Raw genomic sequence first — 21,285 nt, 5'->3', positions numbered from 1 at the left:
GATTTTCCATGGTGCAGAGCCGCGCTTCAAGCGCAGCAAATGAACTACACTTGTTACAAGTACCGCTGTCGCTAAAGGAGGCAGAGGAGTAACTAAACATCTGACACACTGAGCAGGAGACATGGTCATATCACAAAACATGGTTTGCCTGAGAGGGCTTTACAGCGTACGACATCCCTCTGCCCTTAGACCTCCTCACATCACCCAAGTAAAAAACTTCCAAAAAAGAACTCCTGTAATGGGGAAAAAAAAAGGAAGAAACCTCAGGAAGAGTGGCAGAGGATGATGAGGCATCCCTCTTCCAGGACGGACAGACGTGCAATAGATGTCGTAAATAACAAATGAAATACAATTGTGGCAAAAAGGAAAGAGAAAGAGAGAGGGGAGGAGAGGGGGAGAGAAGTGTGCCTCAGGTTCCCCCAGGAGGAGCTGGTAGATGTTGCTGGGGAGAGGCACATCAATGTATCAGTGTCATGTAATACATGGTCATGTATTGATCTAGTTTTTTAATATCCTTCAAACATTTTAGAACATTTTCAAAACCTTTTTACAGTTCAATTGACTAAAATTTGATTTTTTTTTATCTGAGATGTAGGCAAGGCTACAATGTGGATTGTATTTCTCTCTTTCTTTTAGATTAATAGTACTTCATAGTAGGCTTATTGCATAATTTGTGGCTATGGCCTCTGAACACAAACCTCAAAGAATAAGATAATGTCAGATGATAAAATAAAAAGCTACACAGCTACTAAATAGGAAAAACTTTACAAGTATAATTGCTTTTGTATTATTCTCATTCAAGGAGCTCAGTTTACTCTACATGTAGCATTTTGCTGAGATAATTCTCAGGTTTATATTTGTTTTTATTTGTGGTGTCAATGGTGACACTTGCCATAGACGATATAGGCGGCCATCTAGGGCGGCATCCCGATGGGAGATGCCAAAATTGTGCCCAGAAAAAATGTTGTCATCAGTTTGAACACTCTGCAATGCACGATTCAAGTGGACATGAGAGGATCTTTTTCTGTCTGCTTACAGTACATTGCATTGAGTTTGACTGATTTACATAATGATCCGTTCAAGTAAAATGGTTATAATGTAAAATATATAGTAAAAAGGCATTATGCTTATTATTTATTTATTATTTTTTACAAAAAATATGTTTTTTTCTGTAAAAAATGATTATTTCAAGGGTTGTTTCATGAATGTGTATCACTGAATTTGTGCTTGTTCATTGGTACTGCATTGCAGGGCTTAATGACTTAAACATAGTTCTGTTTTTTTGTAGTGTAGATATCTGTGTTTCCTTGGCACAAAAGAAGAGTTAAAAAAAAACTAACAAAAAAAAAACAAAAAAACAACACAAACAACAATATCATAACATCCGTATCAGCTATCACCTAAAATATTATATAAATCCTTGGTATCAGTATTGGCCCAGAATTTCAAAATTGCAAAATTGCATATCCAGTTTAATTAGAAAGTGAATTTGTACTTCGTTTTGTTATGTTTCATATGCACAAATTGTTTTATTGTTAATTCTTCTGATTCAGTTAGTTTGGAATATATTTGCAGTTTTTATTTGGATCATTTAGTGGTTATTTATTGATTTATCTAATCATTGTAACACATGTACAACATGTTACTAGTGCAGACTTCTACTACTAGGCCTACTACTGCTATGTTGTTATGTTTGCATTTTTTTCACACTGTGCGGTGTGGTCATAAAGATCAAACAATACCTGTTCACAACACAGCGCAAACCCAGGTAGGATGTGGTAAATAATAAAACAACAAATACCAGGCCAAGGCCAACATTTATTTGTTTATTTCTTATTTATAAAACAATCTGACTATGACGTAAGTGCATTTCAGACAGACGTGAGTAATCAATCCCAGAACTCAGGCAAGGCAGAGCAATGTTTTCATGCCTGCGTTCGTAACTCTGTCATGGCGCCCGGAATGTTGCTCACTAAGGAGGGGACTTCGTACCATCGTGTTTGAATTCGCTTTAATGAGAAGTGTCCTGTGCGTTTTCATACTCCCGGTTTGAACTGAGTCAAATTAATCTGTGAACCCGCCATGACCGTGGAGCAGAATGTCCTCCAGCAGCATTCTCAGAAGGTAACGTAAAGCTTAGAAAAGCTAACTTGGTGGCTAGCTAACTTTAGCCTAACTGTGTAGCTATTAGGTTTTAGGCTTCAAAGTATCCACAGAGTCGGTTAGCCACCCTCCTGCTTTGTTAGGTTAACGTTGTGCTGTTCTTTTATTTGGGGAACGTTCTGATTCTACCGAACACTTTGAAAATTTCAAGTACATTTCATTCAAGCCAAGTTAGGCCTGACGCTATTTAGCGTTATCCAATATTTTGCTGCTAGCGAACGTTAGTTACCGGTACAATAGCTGTCGATAAAGTGAAGTCAAACCATAGCGTTTTGTCTCAGTTGTCAGCTGTGTTTGCAATTTCGTGTAGATAATATGTATTCATATAACTTCTATGCTATAACGTCTATTGTAACATTAGCGTCCCGGGCTAACTGTGTAGTCAACTGAAATAAACAAGGCCAGGTGACAAAGATCTAATGCTATGTTGCTGGTGTTAAGTTGGTACTATTCAACGTTAGGGAGTAAATCTTTATTTTTCGTGAGGCACTAAGTTGAAAAGATTTCAACCAGTGATGTGTAGTTTGGGGAAGTGTATCCTTCGTGTTTCTGTGTGCAAATACTTCCTAGGTTACTCATCCCATATCTGATAGCTTTGTTTACAACGCGGCGGAGGGAGAAAAACAGCCGCGATCCTGGCGGGGATTGAGTACCCAGATACCAAGCCAAGTGTGTGATAGATCATAACTGAGTAGGCAGATTATTATATTTTCTCGTGCTCTCAGTTTACCAGAATGCATTCACAGGCGATTCGTCGCTCAGGCTTCTAGTTCTGGGATTTACTCTATGACTAGCATTGGTGCACAGTTCTGCATAGTTATGCAACCTCTTGGCTAATGTTGCTGAAACCTAAGTTTGGTTATACGTTTACTGTGCTAGCCCAAACACTAAGAAAAAAAATGTTTGCATGAGTCACTGTAATATTTTTTTTTGTACTACACTGCATTAAATTCAGACCCCTTGTTATGTTGCAGAGATTCACTGTCATTTGTTTACATGATGTTAGAGATGCGCAAGACTTTGCCTGGAAGTCAAACAGCATAAATTCATAAAAGAAAGTCAGGAAAAGCAAAAGAAGAATAATAAGGGAAGGAAAAAAAACAAGACAAAGGTTAAAAGTAAACTGTAGAGAATTTAGGAAATGTACAGCACCAGAAAAGTATCTATGCTTTCACTATTTGGCATTCAAGTCCTTTAGTGCTTGGTAACTTGTTTCTTATGTGAAGTAATAGGTAAACCAGAAAAAGGTCCAATAGTCACTAGCTGAAAGGGGGCATATCGCCACCTACCGTGGTGGAGTCAGACATACGACCATCAATACATGGATTCTCCCCCAGTGCTTGTATACTGGGACAAAGGCCATAACCATAGCTCCACTTAACTGTGTGTGTAAACATACTAAGTGTTAAAACAAGGCTAACATAAGTCACTTACCTAAAAAACATAAGCTAGTAGTGTGTATTGAATATCTGATGACTTACTGACAGTCAGAAGTTTTAGCATAGGTTAAAATAAATTCTTAACCTTAGGGCTGGGCGATAAAACGATAATGATATCCATCATGAAATAACTTTTCCTCGATTGAAATATGAGACCTAGTCGATAGAACACATTCCAGCCATATTTTGACAGACAACACGATTAGCCAATGATATTAAGAAATGCGTGGCAGCAAACCAAATTCAGTGAACGACTTTGACTTTAGAGTACAGCTGAGTGTTTGACAACTGAGTCATATGTGCTTCCACAGCTTTTCATTATCGCGAATCAAACAGCTGATGTACTGAGAGCAGCACAGTGAGACAGTAGAAAAGGGCGGAGCTTCTTCTCACAGTACCAAAGTGTCTGAAACAGTCAAATTTGCAGAGGTGGAAAGTGCCTTCTTTAGACTTCTACAGATTACTTTGTGTTAGTTTCAGGTTCAATCAGACTTTGGATGAATTATTTATTAACACCAGGACGCATCGCTCCGTGTCTCATCTAGCCACTCATACTGAGCTTTCATTATTATTACCAGGGACAGATGTAATGTTTTGGGGGCCTGGGGCCACACCTTCAACCTTTCTCTAACTGGGAATGTTGGCAAGCCTTTGGCAGCTATAGGAGAAGTAGGCCCACTCTTCTCGAGTAAAATGATTAATAGCACAGACGTTTCACAGAAGTTCAAGTCCTGCAGTCAGGAGAGGTTGGCCTATTATCAGCACAGTGTGCTTAAATTTATCTGAAGTTTGTTTAAGATGGAGCTTTTCATTTTTATATAATGCTGGAAAGTTTAATAAATAATAATAAATCATATGTTTATTACACTCCAACACACTATGGTCAAATGGAACTGTGTCAGTGAACTACGAGGGCAAAAAAACCCCCACAAAAAAAGCAAAAAGCAAAAATAATCGTTCATTAATCGCAATCAAAGTTAATTGATTGACAATTAATTGTGATATTGATTTTAGGTATGAGGTTCAAACCCTGACAGAAAATAAATATTTAAACCAAAATTAACCTTATGATATCGTCATATATCATAGGACTAAAAGGGAACTTTTAAGCTTGACAGAAATAGTGATTTGATGTATATTGTGACATATATTGACATCCACTGATATGAAAAAAAAATTGTGTTAAGACTTTTTTCCACATCGCCCAGCCCTACTTAACTTTATGTTGATCAATAGTCAATCTTAAAAATAGCAGTGTCACAGGAGGCCTATTACAGAGTGTGACCTTTTTTAGTGACCCACCATCAACAATAACGGCAGTAAATAAAATAGTCTTAATACATTTCGAGGAATTTATTTAGTATTATTAGTTTTTATACTGTTATAATAGTTTTTAGTAGTCCACATACAAAGCTGTTCAGGTCTGATGTGTTTAGACAGTGCAAAAGTTTGTGGTGGAATTGAGTTATAGTCATTACAGTTGGGCCCCATCATTAAGAGTGCTTCATGAGGGCAGGGTGTGGTGCAGGTTGTCATGTAGTGCCCTGTAGAGAGGGAGATGAGGTCACACTGAAGGACCTCTAATCCTCTCTGTGCAATATGTTTTTGTTTTCAACTCCTTCACATGCTCACACAAAGCAGCTGTTAGAACCTGATAGTAGATTCAATGGGAATATCCCTGCCTGTAACCTGCTGTAAAGCCCCAACGTTTCTTCCTGTGCCAACCCAGAATTGTGTCTTATTCACAAGCTGCCTCTCAATGGCTGATGGCCAGTGTGACAAACATGCAGACATGTCACATGGGAATGAGAAGTGTGTGTTTGTGTGTGTGTGTGTGTGCATGTGCTTTATGTGTGTGAGAGATAGAGAGCGAGAGAGAGAGAGAGAGAGAGTCACTGTTCTTGTGGTTGACCTGACCCAGATCTGTCACCGGTTTAAGTGCCCTGGTCAGTGGCTCTGCCCTCTTCCACGTACACAAATTGGCATCTATCAATCTGTCACCCTGTTTAGACTTGGCATCAACATCAGCGTCTCTGGTTTTCTGATCACAACTGAACAGTGCTAAATACAGGTCTAAACGCCACCAAGATGTATTTCTGATCAGATCGCTCAAACCACTTGCCGAGGTGGTCTGGGATGCATTTGACCACATATGTTTTGTAGTATGAATGCAAATGCCATCCTGATGCACCTCTGATATGGACAAAGTCATCGGTGCAGGGCATGGTCGTTGTTTTGTTTACAGTATGATAATGCTATTTAACTTTCACATTGTGTGTTGAGTTAGAAGGTAGAAGGTTGATTTATTAGTCAATAATTTAATGAAATAAAAATTTGTCCTTGATCCTGCTATATCTTTGGAGTTGAAGGATGAGTTGATTAAAATCACCAGCTACTATGAAAAATTCCAACCGGTTGCTTTGGCATGTTGCTGCTGCATTTGATAATTTCACACCTATCGTTATTGTAATATGACATGTGTCTGTTTGCATTATTGCTGTGCGTCTCTCCCCCTCTCTCACCCTTTCCTCCCCTCTCTCTTTCTCTTTCCTTTTTGCCATGATTGAGTTTTTTCTTGGGTGATGTGAGGGTCGGAGGGCAGAGGGATGTCATACACTGTAAAGCCCTCTGAGGCAAACCATGTTTTGTGATGATGGGCTCTATAAATAAAATTGACTTGACTTGACTTGACTTAGGCCAGATGAGATATTTAATCTCTCTAGTGTGTTCTGGGTCTATCCCTATCCCTTCAGGAAGCACCCAGGAGGCACACTAATGAGATGCCTAAACCACCCCATCTTTGTTGTCAGGAAGCAGCGGCTCTACTCTACTCTGGATGTCTGAGCTTCTCACCCACTTGATGAGCATCTCATCCACTTAACTCCCCTGCGACGGACATTAGCCAGCAGAAGTTTTGGTAGAGGAACTGCTCTCAGCCTAAGTTGGGTCAGTCTCGCCCTGTTGCAGATTATCCTCCCTCTCTTTGTCCGGTGCTTTCGGTTTCATTTCTACTCTCTGGTCTGACTTGCCGGGATATTACATTGGTGGGGAACTTCTCAAGGTCTGCTGCATTCAGTCCAAACTCTACACAATTTTTCCTGATGTTGATAAGCACTTCTCTATTGTAGAAAAGTTGTGCTTCAGCAGAAGGGGCCATGAAGTCAAAAAAATAGAAAAATTGTTGGACAAAGTTGGACAAAGTGTTGCGTGACTGTCCCTGCGTGTTTTGGTCTATGGGAGGAGACTAGAGCCCGACCGATATGGGATTTTTGAGACCGATACCAATACCGATTTTATAGTAGAAAAATTCACAGATTACTGATATGGCGACCGATAAAGTGAATTGTCGTGCTGGAATGAAAATGGATCATTTCTATGTGGATTGTGCACTGATTTTGCACCGATTACTGTGCAAAAGTTTTCAGAAGGCTGCTTTCTTAAACAAACAACTTTTATTCAACAATTGTACTTGTGTAATGCATGTGTAATACTTATTGAACATTACATAAAAAAAGAACAAATAAAAAATAAATGTAAACATCTGTACTGTTCAGCGTCAGTCTTCGCTTACCATTCAAATAAAGAATATAAATTAAAAAAATACATCTCAGTACTATATGTTCTTTGCTGACCATTTAAATAAAGAATAAATACAATAAAATAAATAGTTAAATAAACACCAGTACTTTTCAGTATCAGTCAGTTGCTGACTATTTTAATACAGTCAGTCAAATAGGGCCAGGTTGTAAAACAAGAAGCATATCTTCATAGCCTTTACACCTGCCAGGGAACCCCTCTTGTCCTCATAAATGCTCCCTATTGTGCTAAAAAGCCTCTCACTGGCCACAGAGAAGGGTGGAGGAGCATTCTGTTTGAGTTATAGTGGAACCATAGAGTGGAACATTACCCCAAATGTCAGGAAGTGCCACAGCTACAGAACAGTCCCTAACGGCTTTGTTGTGATCTCTGCATATTTACATATTGTTCTGCATTTTTGGAGCTGGAAGGAATCAAACATCAGATATTGGTTTATTCTTTCAACATAACTGAGCCGGAAACTCACTACACCTCAACTCAAACCACGAGCAGTGTCTCCTCTCGTCCTGTCACTCTGTCACACACACACCTGGCGCAAAGAGAGGGGAGACACTGGGCTGATGCCAGCTTACAGCAGTGTTCCGCGGTTACTGAGAGCAGCAAGCATGGGAATAAATGACAATATATTTCCTCATTGTTCCCTGATGATCTAAATAAGTCGCTAAATATGTCTCGTTGCTTTTTAAATATAATGTCGCCAAGAGGGTCTGAAAAGCCGCTAAATATCAATAAAGTCGGCACATTAGTAGTCCTCTCCTCCTGTCACCCTGGGACCTTGGATCATCAATTTGTTTGCAGAATGAATGGGCTCATATTTAACAGTATGTTTTTCAACGTGGCTTACCGTGAAAACATCCTGTGACATCATCTGCTTTGCTGTGACGCTAGCTCAGCTACATGTGGTTCAGAGTGCTAAGAGTTGTGTAAACAATGGAGTCGGAGCGCACTCTGCTGGACAGACTATATAAATGAAACCTTTTCTAGACAACCCAAGCATCGTTACCTGCATTATTTGGTCTTTAAAAAAAAAGATTTCTCATCCACATATATCGGAAAAAATATACGCCGATGTCGAAATGCTCCGATATGTCCGAGAAAGGCTAATATTGGCAAACTGAGAAATCAGTCGGGAGACATGTTGCTCCTGCTGACAGCGGCATCGTCAGCCATACTGACCCAACTGATAACGTGAGTAGCAAGCAGCTACAGAGCAGCTAGCAAAGGTGTTAATGTAATAACAGTTTGTGGGGGAGTAATGAAATCTGAACACAAGTAGTCCGCTGGAGAGGCATGAAAGGGACATGTATGAACAGTGATTTATCTTGGTTGTCCACTTGTTTTTGGATCACCGAAATGCATGCTATTACCAGGTCTAAACAGGGTCCCAGACAGTGACCAATACACACTATCTTCATGTTTATTTGTCTCAAGTGGTTGAAATATGGTGAAATGCAAAGCCTTTATAAGTGCATGAGTAACAATTTTCTGAATGCCGAGGCCTAAGTAATAAAGCTCTTTAGGATCTCCACACTGCAAACACAGGCAGACATAGTATTAAGTATTCTGACAGATATTGATCAAAAGTGTTTGTTGACCTCGAAGAAACCTGAATGTGAGGCGTTGTGATAGTTTTTTTCATCATTTTATTTAGAATAGGTATTTCTTGTAAATAAGCACTGATTGTAAAGCTTCCATAGTAATATTTGTCCTTGTACATTATGACATATCAAAGAAGTCTGAGTATGAAGTTGATAGAAAATAGTGTCATATTGCAGTTTACTAGTCTAGTACTGTGACCTTACATGCCACAGAAGTATTAAGCTCACTGCTGTGCTGAGTTGGGTGCCCTTGTCTTGTCATTAGCATGGACAGAGAAACTGGGTTTTTGTGCGTTATGCCTTTGCCGGCAGCGTGTGATACCCATGCACATCATAAAATCCCAATATTACTTTATGTTTTCAAAATAACTTAATATTTTCCCCCCAAAATAAGTGTTTCTTTCAACTGGCTAAAGTTTTCTTCTTGGCTTTTGGCTGCAGGTGAACTTTCCACATCCAGGCGATCCTCCTCCATGGTGCGCTGTGCTTCAGGCTGCTGCTTCTGGTGAATTTCGATCAGCTATAATAATAATGATAACAATAATAATGATAAAAAAATAATAAGAAGAACTTTTATACTACAATGTATGTAGCACACTTTTAAATACATCAAAATCAAAATCAAAAGCAAACATAACAGAGAGACAATTACTAGTAACCAAAGAGCTGTTTGGAACTATGTAGGGCTGATAATGCAGTTTCACTTATTCAGAATGGTGGCATTATACTAATTATAAAGAAATACTGATTAAAAAAAGAAATGGTACACATGGCAGATAGGCAAAGTAGTGTAGAAAGAATTAACTTATCTTTGGCAAGATGAAGTCTACGGCCAAAACAGTGGAATCTTTGGCAGTTATAAAGCTGCTCCGCCTTGATGATGTTACTGGCGTTGTAGGGCTGGGGCAATGCGTCAACATAATCAACGTAATCGATTGTGTGAATACGTCGATTCATGTAACGTGTGTCGAGGCGTTGCACCATTTCAAGCAGTGTGCATAATGAGAGCGTGAGCAGCGCCGGGCGTATTGTGTGTTGTTTCGGCGCTCGTGTATCAAGTTAGAGCGTGCACACTGTTTGCCCAAGCAGCACTTGTCAGGCGCATCTCAGCTGCATGTCAGCTGCAGCACATCTAGAGAAACAGTGGCTCGCCATTTTTTTTACGTGTGATTCTCGCGTTCGTTTACTCTATACCACTTTACACCATAGTTTGTCTCTCTCTCTCACATGAGGAAATACAGAAATACAAAAATGTTTGTTTTACCTTAACTTCCTTGCTTCCCTTTTAAAACAAAAGCTATCTGACTGTGTCTCTGTGGACAGAATATCATCAGTTGCTGATACAATGCATTATATTGCATTTTCAAACATTTACAAGATGGGGTTGTCAGCTGTGCAGGAGCTTGCACAGCTTCATAAATCAGTGGACGCTGGTTGAGTACACATCGGCAGGTCCGCTGATACTTCTTCTTACAAAATGTTTTGTCCCTGCACTGCATTTTTATTACGACTCCAATTCCAAAAAAGTTAGGTGCTGTGTAAAACATAAATAGAAATAGAATTAAATTATTTGCAAATCTTTTTTTAAAATCAAATCCAGCACAACGACAAGATATTTAACGTTCAACCTTTATTTATTTATTTATTTTAGTGTAAATATACACTCATTCTGAATTTGATGTCTGCAACATGCTGCCAAAAGTTTGGGAAAGGGGCAACTCAAGGCTGGCAAAGTTTATGGAACAATCAAAAAACACCTGTTTGGAACACTCCACAGGTACACAGGTTGGCCTTGGTAAAGCAGCAGGCCTTCTTTTTTCCTTCTCAGCTTTGATCTTTAGGTGGATGCTGTTGAGCCAGATGCAGTCAAATTAGGGCTGGGCGATATGGCCAAAAGTAAAATCTTTTTTTTTTTTTTTTTGACATCAGACCCGATTTACAAACAAAAACAAGTTTTGCTTTTGATTTTAGCAATAAAAATTAAAGGCAAACTGAATTTCCCTTCTGTTAACCCTCTGAGACTGGCGTAGTCGCCAGCGATTAAAATTTGTTCCACTTATGTAAGTTGTCATAATTCTGAGACTGTTTGTAGGATCGCCTTACTGTTTTTGCCAGTGAAAGCTGCCCTCTGTGCCGTGCAGATGGATGACTCTGATGCATTGTAGCTCTTTTAGAAGCCTCTCTATCAAGTCCTGGAATTCGGGTGTTGTTACGGGACCTTGTTCAATAAATCCATAATGATGGATCCGATATTGGGTGCTTCCGTCCATATTTTCATATTTCGATGATAAAAGTACATTAGCATCGATGCTAAACGCCATATTGGTTTCCCATACTTCCTTTGGAGAGGTCAAAGGTTTGTTTTGGTGTTATCCACCAATCGGAGGACGATCCAACGCTCTGTATCTGCTCACGTTGCCACACGTCATCTGAAGCAAACTGCACTGTGACTGGTCTAATCCTACTGTGTCTATTGCTCTGTGTTATTGGTAGCATCTCATGCATTAGGATAAACTCTGGTCACTGCACATCACACATCACTGCAGCCTAAATATTCTTATAGCCCAGGTTGTCCTGAGCTATCAGAAAAAAGATGTAATAGATTGATGTATATAGATTGATTGTGCATTGAGGGACTGAGGTTTTAATTGCATTTTTACACAAAAAGTCCAGGTGAACCAAAAGTAGGTAAAAACAGCCTAGGACTCAGGGGTTTAATATAGCAAACTGAATTTCCCTTTTGGGGTTAAAGTGCAAGCTGCAAACTTGTTTTTAACACTGAAGGCTGCAGTAATTTAACAAAACATATTTACACAAATTCATTTGTATCCTATGTTTGCCTATATGCAGTGCAACTGTAACAGCCTTCAGTGTTTCTACATCACCTGCACTCATCTATATTAGGTACACTGAGGGTTTAGAGAACAGCATAACTTCTTCTACAGCTGCCAACAGTCCACCATCACTCCAAGTTAGAGAATTGGTGAAATGAAAGCAAGGCAGTTGGGTTGGGACATCAGGCCCCCAAATCATTAAATTCCGCCCCTGATAACAAAGAGAGCAGCTGGATGAGAGGTCTGCCACGGCACTGCTTTCAGTCTGCTCTGATGGATCAATCAACTGTGTGATCAGCCAGGTACGATGTTTATTTTTGTTATGCCCACTTTTTGTCAGTCTTTGAAAATAGTAAAATTTATCTCTTGGGCTCAGTTATTTTGGTTCAGACAGGAATGTGTGGCACAAGCTGTGCTCTAGTATCCAAATGACACAGCAACTCATTAAACCCACTTGTTCGCCTTTACAGCTTTACAGTCGCACTAGAACATGTAGATTTCTCTGTTTAGAATATTTTTAGATCGCGTTTTAACATGTTTTTACAGTGTTTGTAGTTGTGATGTTTAAATTGTGCGACCGTTATGTAGTTCGTGTATAGCCTAAGAATAGCTTTTTGCTTCTGGCGATTTCATTTCTGCTTCAAAACACACAAAAGTGGTGTTCATATGTGAAGATTAGAATGCTGAACAAAACATCTAAGTCGCATAAACTTTGTTTTTCAAAAAGTTTATTTTTTGCGATAATGCAAATCCCATTCAAAAATCCCATAAGGTTTTTCATGAGGGAACCATGGGGAGGGAACCAGTGCGATGCCAACTTCCTGGTTGGCCTACAAAAATACGTCATCTGTTCACCACTCTATTCAGGCACGTTTCATAAAAACAAAACAATAACTATTTTTGACATGAAAAGAAATAGAATACATAGAGACATTAGAAAACCAACATGTAAAAATAAGATAAAATCACAGTAGAATACATAGAATACATTTTCACATTTATAAAAACCATTTGATAATACTCGTAAAAGTAAGATAAAAACAAGGATAAAAATAGAATAAACAGAATGTATAACATGAACTGGAAAAGAAAACCCATTGAGATAATGCTGACATAAAGCTACAAATAGTGTAGAAAATGCATAGAATTAAGTAAAATATGTTTTAAAGAGGAGCTGCATTGCACATGTGCAAAGCAAAATGCAAAACATTTAAGTCAGAGCTATTTAAAGGCTAAAGTTAAGAATTACGTTTTTAGTTTTCTTTTAAAAATATTCAGTGAGGTGGCTTCTCTGATATCTAAAGGCAGTGTGTTCCAGAGCTTTGGGGCATAACTGACAAATGCTTCATCCCCAATTTTCTTTTGGGCGTTTTTGGGAACCTTCAATAAACCAGCTGCAGATGATTACAGTGTTGGTGAAGGCAAGTAAGGAGTAAGCAATGTAATTTAGTCCTAGCCCCTTAAGGGCTTTGTATGTAAGGAGAGGGACCTTGAAAAAGAATTAGACTATAGGACACTGCCATGTATCATGTATTTAAGTGTTAAATCAATGTTCAGTTTAAGACTATTAAATTCAAATCAAGCAAGAATGTATCAGCCGACAATGTTGGGGCAATATAATACCTGTGCAGCACAAAAAGCTTCTCCAATGGAGACCGGGAGGTGGTTGCTGAACAAACAAACAAAGAACAGGCTTATTTTCATCACTAAAAAAACAAAATAGTAGCATATTAACAGAGGCAGAGATTTAGATCAGCTAATTTCAGCTATTTTGTGCTTAGATTCTCCTCCTCCTGCACACTCTCCACTCCATCATTCTCATGCCTTTACTCTGACCGCATTGCGACACCACCATCCTTTCCATGATCGTCCACTGTCGACTGCAGAGACAGTATATATTTGTGCATGATTGACATGATATCACTTACTCAGAATCTATCAGCTGTCTTGGTCTGGTCCCAGACACTTGCACTGTCATCCATCTTTAAAGCGTACTTTTTTCACTTCAAGAAAGTTGATGTTCTCGCTCTGTAAAACAAAAATATTCTTTACATATACAGTTCAGTCAGAGAAATAGAATGACTTCATGTACTGTCCATTAATTTCTTCATAGCCAAGTTCAACTCAGTTATTTACCTGGTACCACTTGGATAGGTTTGCCTAAACTTGCTTTTTGAGGTTGGATACAGTACTGTGTCTCCCTCAACAACAGGAAAATACTTCTTAAGCTTTTTGAGAATTGGCAGGATCTGACCACATGTGGGGTTCTTCTCAATAGAAACGTAAAGTGTGGAAGTGTAAAGAACTCTCATCAGGTTGATGAGGTCCTCTGGCTTCCTGAAATCTTCATCAGTCAGCCGGGCAAGTCTATGTTAGAATAAATCAAATTCCTAAAGTCCACATATTGTATTTTCTTCTCCGAAAAACAAAACAAAAAAAAAACAGTGCAAGGAAGGAAGTTAAGCTGTTCAATACAGCAAACCAATGTGTAAACTTTTTTTTTACTGTGCACAGTCGACATTTGTATTTGTTCACATACAGCACTTATCTTCAATTTGCATTTTATATGATACATATTAATCATTATTATTCTTGCTTGCACTGTTTTTACTTTTTATCATCTACAATTAGATTAGAATTAGACCCTTACAAGTTTATCTCCACTGCTGTTGTGTGTTTTATTCTAGTGTATATTATACGTAAGTTGTTTGAGCTGCATACCTAGATTTTCCTCAGGATAAAAAAAAAAAAAAGTCTCTACCTGTCCCTCGCCATATTCTTTCTCAGCTGTTGGTCCAAGCTGGCTACTTGAATTGCAGGGCACTGTAACTCTGGGAATCTCTAGAGCATCATTAAGTAGCGAAAATTCCAGCAAGTTCTCACACCAAGAGTGAGTGAGTGTTGAGGCAGCTCTGACACAAACAGGGAAATCACATATACATAGTGAAATGTATAATAAAAATATATGACATACAGCTTTTATATAATTTAGTTACATTAAGACATCCGATTTATGTAATGTTGCACTATTTTACAAAATTATCAGCAGAACGTACTTTACCAAAAAAGCTCAGCTTACCTAAATGTTGGTGCTTCTTCATTGGAGAAGGGATGCAGCCTCTTCATGACATGTGCAGTAACTTTTTTTTGTGGCAGTCCACTTTCTCTGCTAGCATTTTGCCCTGGTTTGCTACTAAGGTGAATGTAGTGTCACGTAGAGTCACCGGCTTAGCATTAGAAGCGGTAGGCCTGCTATTAGTGTTTGCAATTTACGGACATTCATCTATGAGAAGAAACAAGCAGACATTACAGTAATGTTGTTGCGTTTACCACAATTTTAGCAATGAGGAGAATAATTAGATTTCACTTACCTGATTTTGATGAGGCATTGTCAGCTCAAGGTTGACTGAAAAGGACGAGGCAGGAGAGGGAGACCAGCGTAGCACCATGAACATGGTACACTCTTAATTTGTAGTCCATACAGGCGTAGGTGTTTTCTCATATTTGTAGTGCAACACTACAAATAGTAGTGTTACTACTATTTGTAGTGTCTTTTTCCATGTTAAAGTAACGCCACACTTTTGAGCGCTTCCTACTGTGCTGTGTAGTTGTGAAGTATCCTTTAAAATCAATGTCTCAAAAATATAGAAGGAGGGTAGCCTTTACAGTCAAATCAATTTATGTCTATAATATTTGTTAAAGTATTAGTTATTTAACTATTTCTCATCAGCTGAGAAATTGGGATTTTTAAATTGTTTTTAAGAGCGTTTTTCTGGGGCTTTTATTGCCTTTAATGGACAAGACAGTTTAAGTGTGAAAGGAGGAGAGAAATAGGGGTCGACATGCAGCAAAGGGTCGAGGCTAGAAACGAAACTTCTGTGGTGAGGATGCAACCTCTGTATATGAGGTGCCGCTCTATCCACGGAGCCACCAGGCACCCAGAATCCAATTTTTTAAATGATTTCTTGGGAATCCTTTGTAATTTTTGAAATAGTTCCAAGTTGCAACCAGCTCTCGATGCCCAACCCTAATAATGAGGACACTTAAATTTAACAGACTGTTTTTGAACACTGGACACAGGTTATTGTACTGAGTAATTGTTCTAGTTTTTTAACTTTACAAACTATTAAGTGTCGCAACCACTGTCAAGCTGTTGGAGGCACAATGGGCACTTGCACGGTGTCTCCCTATCACTCAGCTGATGATAAACTGTTGGGGGTTGGGTTTCTGGGCTCTCCTTCACCTGGGGGTGAAGCCATGTTGCTCCCCAACCTGACTCTTTGGGGCGCACCGGTGTCTCTCACTGTCCCCCCGACCCCTGCCCTCGCCAGCTGAAGCTCTGATTATTTGTTGTTAATCAATGCTGAAGTCCCCACTATGAACTTTGATACTTTTATGTGTCTTAAAAATGTTAATTGCTAATAAATTTTGGGACAATCCCAAAATATGTGGAAATGGTTTGCTTCCACTGAACCGCATGGCTAAATGAGACTATAGAGCATCATCACATTGAGCCGCACAGCACACAGCTGTACAGCCTTGCAGCAGTGGTGAAATGACCATAGTATAGTTTGTTTACAGCCTAACAATAGCATTTTACTTTTTGTCAGCCACAAAGAAACTTCATCCCTGGGACACTCTATATCTAGGGAGTGAGTCCTCTTTTTGCGGAAACTGCCATGTTGAACCATCATGTTACTACAGTAGCCCATAGAGAAATAGAGAAAACGAAACACTAGCTCTAGATGGGGCCATTTGCGTTTTTGCATCGGCCATTATAGTAAGCAGCCCATCTGCTTTGAGCAGCTTCAGTGTTACACTGATATGTAAGGTGAAACACTTTTATTAAGTGGTTTCTGGTGGTTTAAACCACCGTGTCAATTTGGTTTGGCGAGACCTCTGCGGATGATTTGTCATACAGTAAAAATCCTCCTGAACATCTGGATCTTAAGATAAAAAAACTTTGACCACACATTAGCACGTTTATGATGAGCTGCCTGCAGCAACATGCCAGACAGTGTCAGAAATACATATTTAACGTGAAACTGCTTCATTCTGTGTTTTTACCAGTTTAAATCACTGGGGTCAGTTTGTTTTGGAAAGGAGACCTCTGCAGATAACTCGGCTCACGGTAAAATCTTCCTGAGCATTTGGATCAGAAGAAGGTGAGCACACATCAACTCATCAGAGAAAAAGGAGTTTATTAAGTCAGTTTTATTTATAAAGTCCATCATCACAAATCACAGTTTTCCTCAGAGGGCTTGACAGCATATGACATCCCTCTGTCCTTAGAAGAAACTACCCCCCCAAAATACCCTTTAATGGGGAAAAAAACTGTAGACTTCAAGAAGAGCAACTGAGGAGGGATCCCTCTTCCTTGAGAGACAGTTGTAGCACACAATAGCATTTAGAGTCCCCTGACTGAGATGCTGTGACAGTGACAGAGAAACACTGTATTGTAATGTGAAACCACTTCATTCAGTGTATTTGTTTTTTATCACCTGTACTGGAGGAAGAGACCTCTGTGGATAATTCAGTTCTTGATTAAAAAAAAAAAACCTTGTGAATAGTGAACCTTGAAGGAATTCTGCAGGGGAGGTTTTTTTAGCTGTTTGGTAAGGGCAGTTAACTGCTAGACACCACCAACCCCCCCCCCCACACACTTCCCCTTTAAGTAGGAATCAGTGATGTTGCTTGGTTAAAATCTGAAAAAACACAGTAAACTCACTATCAGTGTGTCCAACACACTGTTATTTTCCCTGATAATGCTACGTTGTGAACACCAAATTCATGTTAAAATCAAACAGTGTCATCTTGTGACTTTTTGTGAAATGATTTCTCATGTCACAGAAAGAGAGTGGAATTTGTAGTTTTTTAGTTATTTTATTCCCTTGATAATACTACAATGTGGTGATGTGGTTGTGCCACAAATTGATACTATACTGACTACTTTTCACTGGCAGCTGCCTTTTCCTACCGTCTGTGATCGGGATGCAGGATATGAATTTTTCAACTGATACTGATAAGCGATAATTATCTGCCTCCTATGGCCGATAACCAATACGATAATGGATAAATACTTATTTTTGTATTTTAAAAAGTGTACAGCCTGTTGTTAATGGACACTTGAGGGTAAGAAAGGCTAAGATGCAGTGAAAAAATATTTGTAAGCTAATATTCCATAGCCCTGACCTAACCAAGTCTAACTGACACTATTATTGTTAAAACGACAAAAAGATAGAATGGCTTTGACTCTTCCAGACCTGCAAAAATCAGGCTGTGAAAAAGAGGGACATTTTGGGGGGAATTGACAAATGGCCTACCCTAAATGGCCCTGCTACCATATAAGCCTACATTACAGATAAATAGGGCTGGGGCGACGCATTGAAATACGTTCATTCACATAACGTATGTCGACGCGCTGCACCCTTTCACACAGTGGCCTTCATGAGAGTGTGAGCAGCGCCAAGCGTGTTGTTTTTGTTTCAGTGCCCATGTTATCAAGTTAAAGCGTGCACACTGCCCGCCCGAGCAGCACTTGTTAGACGCATCTCAGCTGCGTGTCAGCTGCAACACATCTAGAGAAACGGTGGCTCGCTGTTTTTTTTAACTCGTGACATGTTTGTCAACGGAAAAAGACTGAATATGGTGTTTTGATGATTATATTAACTCCATACCACTTAATACTGCAGTTTAAAAGTCTCTCTCTGTCACAGAGATGAGGAAATACAAAGATGTCTGTTTTACCTCAACTTCCTTGCTTCCCTTTCAAAACAAAAGCTCTGTCACTGTGTCTCTGTGGACAGAATGCCATCAGTTTATTTCGCTGTTGGATTGCTAAATGTAGATGGCACTACTTCCTTTAAGTTTCAGTTTGGTGAGATTTTACTGAGAAAAACAAACAGCTGCATAAATGATTTAAACGATGACGTCAATTTAATAGATCTGACAGTTTCCTGGAACATCTATCTTGGGATAACTCACCTACCGCGATGTTAAACTGTAGATGTGTGCAACATAAGGAGAAATACGTTATACAGCAATCAAAAATGTGCACCGAACAAAAGACAAGATGCTAATTTCAGACAGACAATGAACTCAAACTTACTTAAATTTCACAGCTGAATTGTCCGTTTCAAAAAACGTTTATAAAATGTTAAACAGGAAAAATGTTTTTCATTCCTTTTACTTGAATGGAACAAGCTCTTGCATTAATTTTATTTTTGGAGAAATTTTATATCAGACTGTAAAACACAGATTACCAGTTAAGACTGGGATATTTTTGTTGGGGAATAAGTTTATACTATACTATCATGATTGAAGAGAATTGAATAAAATATTGAAATATAAATGACAAGTTTTAAAATGTTATTTTCAGTAAATTTGTGAAAAAAAGATAGATTAAGTGATTCATTGAAAAAAATAATCAATAGATTAATTGATATAAAAGTAATCATTAGGCGCAGCCCTATTCAGATATGCTCAGACTGCAGTCCCATGGCTTTGGTATGCTGGCCACTTCTGACTTGGTCATCAAGATAGGTTTCTAAACTTCTTTGACCACTTGACAAGGGATGGTCAATAAAACAATAACAATAATTATCTCAAACTAATTTTCCTCAGTTGTGATATAATTAGTGTTTGAAATGTGCTCTATATGATTAAACCACCCATATAACATTACAGGGGCAGTAATGTAAAATAGTAATTTTTTTAGACATAGTTTAAGAAAAAATGAAATTAAATTTGAGCCCTTTTTGGTGTCAAAGGAGGTTTTTTTCCGTCATTAAACATACATCAACATATTAAGGGGCAAATTAGACAGAGTTACATTACAAGTAAAAAACAGCTAAACAAACAAACAGACAAACAAAAAAGAAGTAAGAGAAAAATAAAAACACACAGACACAAAAGGGGGGGGGGGGGGGTGGGGGGTTGTCAATTTGGGAAATGTTGAGCAAGTATATTTTATTTTGGGTAGGAGAATTAAAATAAAAAATAAATGAAAATTTAAAAAAGGAAAGAAAAACTGTGTTGGGTAGAGCAGAGCGGAATCGGCTCTGAAAGAATCGCAGAAAAGGTGACTAGGTTTTATGGAAAGGGGCAATATTGTCTTTGCTGAGGTTGAGGATTTTAGACAGTTCTCCCATGACCTCCATGTGCTCTGTGTAGTACTTTATATTGAATTAGCTGGATTTTTTAGTTAGATGACATGGTGAAAGTGTTATTTAGGGCTGGGGCGACACATGGACAAATTCGATGTAAACGATTCGTATGCATTGTATTTTGAAACATTTACAGGATGGGGTTGTCAGCTGTGCAGGAACTTGCACAACTTCATAAATGAGAGGAATATGTGCTTATAAATATGACAATACAGCACTCATTTCAGCAGGCAGTGATATGCCTTAAGGCCCAGTTAAGGCTGGACTATTCTGATGCAGAAAGAAGGTACTAGTTATAATTATTTCTGTTAGAGAAAACCTTTAGTATTGTTCAAATTGCACTAATTTTAGTGTACGATGTTTTGTTGGACTGCTAGATTTGAGGTTTGTTACTGTAACAAAAAATAACTGTTTTGTTAAGTGACTTAAATTTTACATTGTTTTATTTATTTTGTTGTTGGATTGCTAAATGTAGATTGCACTCCATTCCTTTTGTAATTATATTTTGGAAAGACTTTATATCAGACTGTAAAACACAGATTACCGGTTAAGACTGGGCTATTTTTTGTTGGGGAATAATGCCCTACAGTGTATGACAAGTTTTAAAATGTTATTTTTGGTAAATTTGTTGTTATAATCAAGTAATTAAAAAAAAAGTTAGATCAATAACAAAAATAATTGATAGATTATTCGAAAAAATAATCAATAGATTAATCGATAAAAAATAATCGTTAGGTACAGCCCTAGTGTTATTGCATATGGTTTGCCAATTGATGTCTGACTGATGCATGTTCAAGTCTGATGTCCATTTTTGTATTGGTATTATTAATTGTGCTAAAAAAAAGGAGTTTGCAATTTTTTTTAGGTTGGAGTGAGTTTAATTTTAATAGTAAGGGAGGTGTGAAGTTGTGGAAGTTAAGGATATCAATTATGGCCTCTTTCAACTGTAGGTACTGGAATTGACAATTGAGTGGTAGTTTGTATATTTGTTTAAGAAGGTCGAAGGTCATGAGAGAGCCCCCACGAAAGAGGTGCCTCAGGCTGGTTACTCCCCTCTTGTTTCCCAGCAGGGAAGTTAGTGGTTTCCTTATTGATTTTAAATATGGGATTATGCCAGAGTGGTTTAAGGTTGGAAGGAGATAGTTTGAGGTTGAGTATATCATTTGCTTTCCCCCATGCAGTGAGGGTAGTGTTTATAGTACTAAATTTGAAGCAGTTGTGGGCGCGAATTGATTTATCATCATTTGTGATATGTCAAATAGGGAGATCTTTACAAATGGTCTGCTCAATGTCTAGCCAGGCACGACGAGTTGTTTGTCCATTGACGGATACTTTGAAGCTGGTGAGAGAGAAAGTGATGATAAAAGTGTGGTGTGTCAAGTCCGCCTTATTGGCTTTTTTTTAAAAATGTTTTTACTCTGTTTGTGTTGTGGAGCCCAGGCAGGGCCCAAGGGCCACCAACCCCCCAACCCCCCAGAGCACCCCCCCA

At 38.6% G+C, this 21,285-nt stretch overlaps 1 protein-coding gene across 5 annotated transcripts in view; it reads left to right on the top strand.

Moving 5' to 3' along the window:
- Nucleotides 1-1,912: 1,912 nt before the first annotated feature.
- Nucleotides 1,913-21,285, top strand: part of usp25 (ubiquitin specific peptidase 25) — a 113,121-nt gene continuing 93,748 nt past the window's right edge. For 4 of the 5 annotated variants that reach the window (XM_042499675.1, XM_042499676.1, XM_042499678.1 and 1 more), the window contains exon 1: nucleotides 1,913-2,124. In XM_042499675.1, the coding sequence (XP_042355609.1) occupies nucleotides 2,083-2,124 (42 nt within the window). In that variant the 5' untranslated portion in view covers nucleotides 1,913-2,082. The remainder of the gene's footprint in view (nucleotides 2,125-21,285) is intronic. The other variant, XM_042499679.1, reaches the window with a different exon arrangement.

Source organism: Plectropomus leopardus, chromosome 13, assembly GCF_008729295.1.
Source record: "Plectropomus leopardus isolate mb chromosome 13, YSFRI_Pleo_2.0, whole genome shotgun sequence".
NCBI lineage: Eukaryota > Metazoa > Chordata > Actinopteri > Perciformes > Serranidae > Plectropomus > Plectropomus leopardus.
Note: the sequence above shows the minus strand (reverse complement) of the source record. Positions and strands in the feature narration are given on the sequence as shown.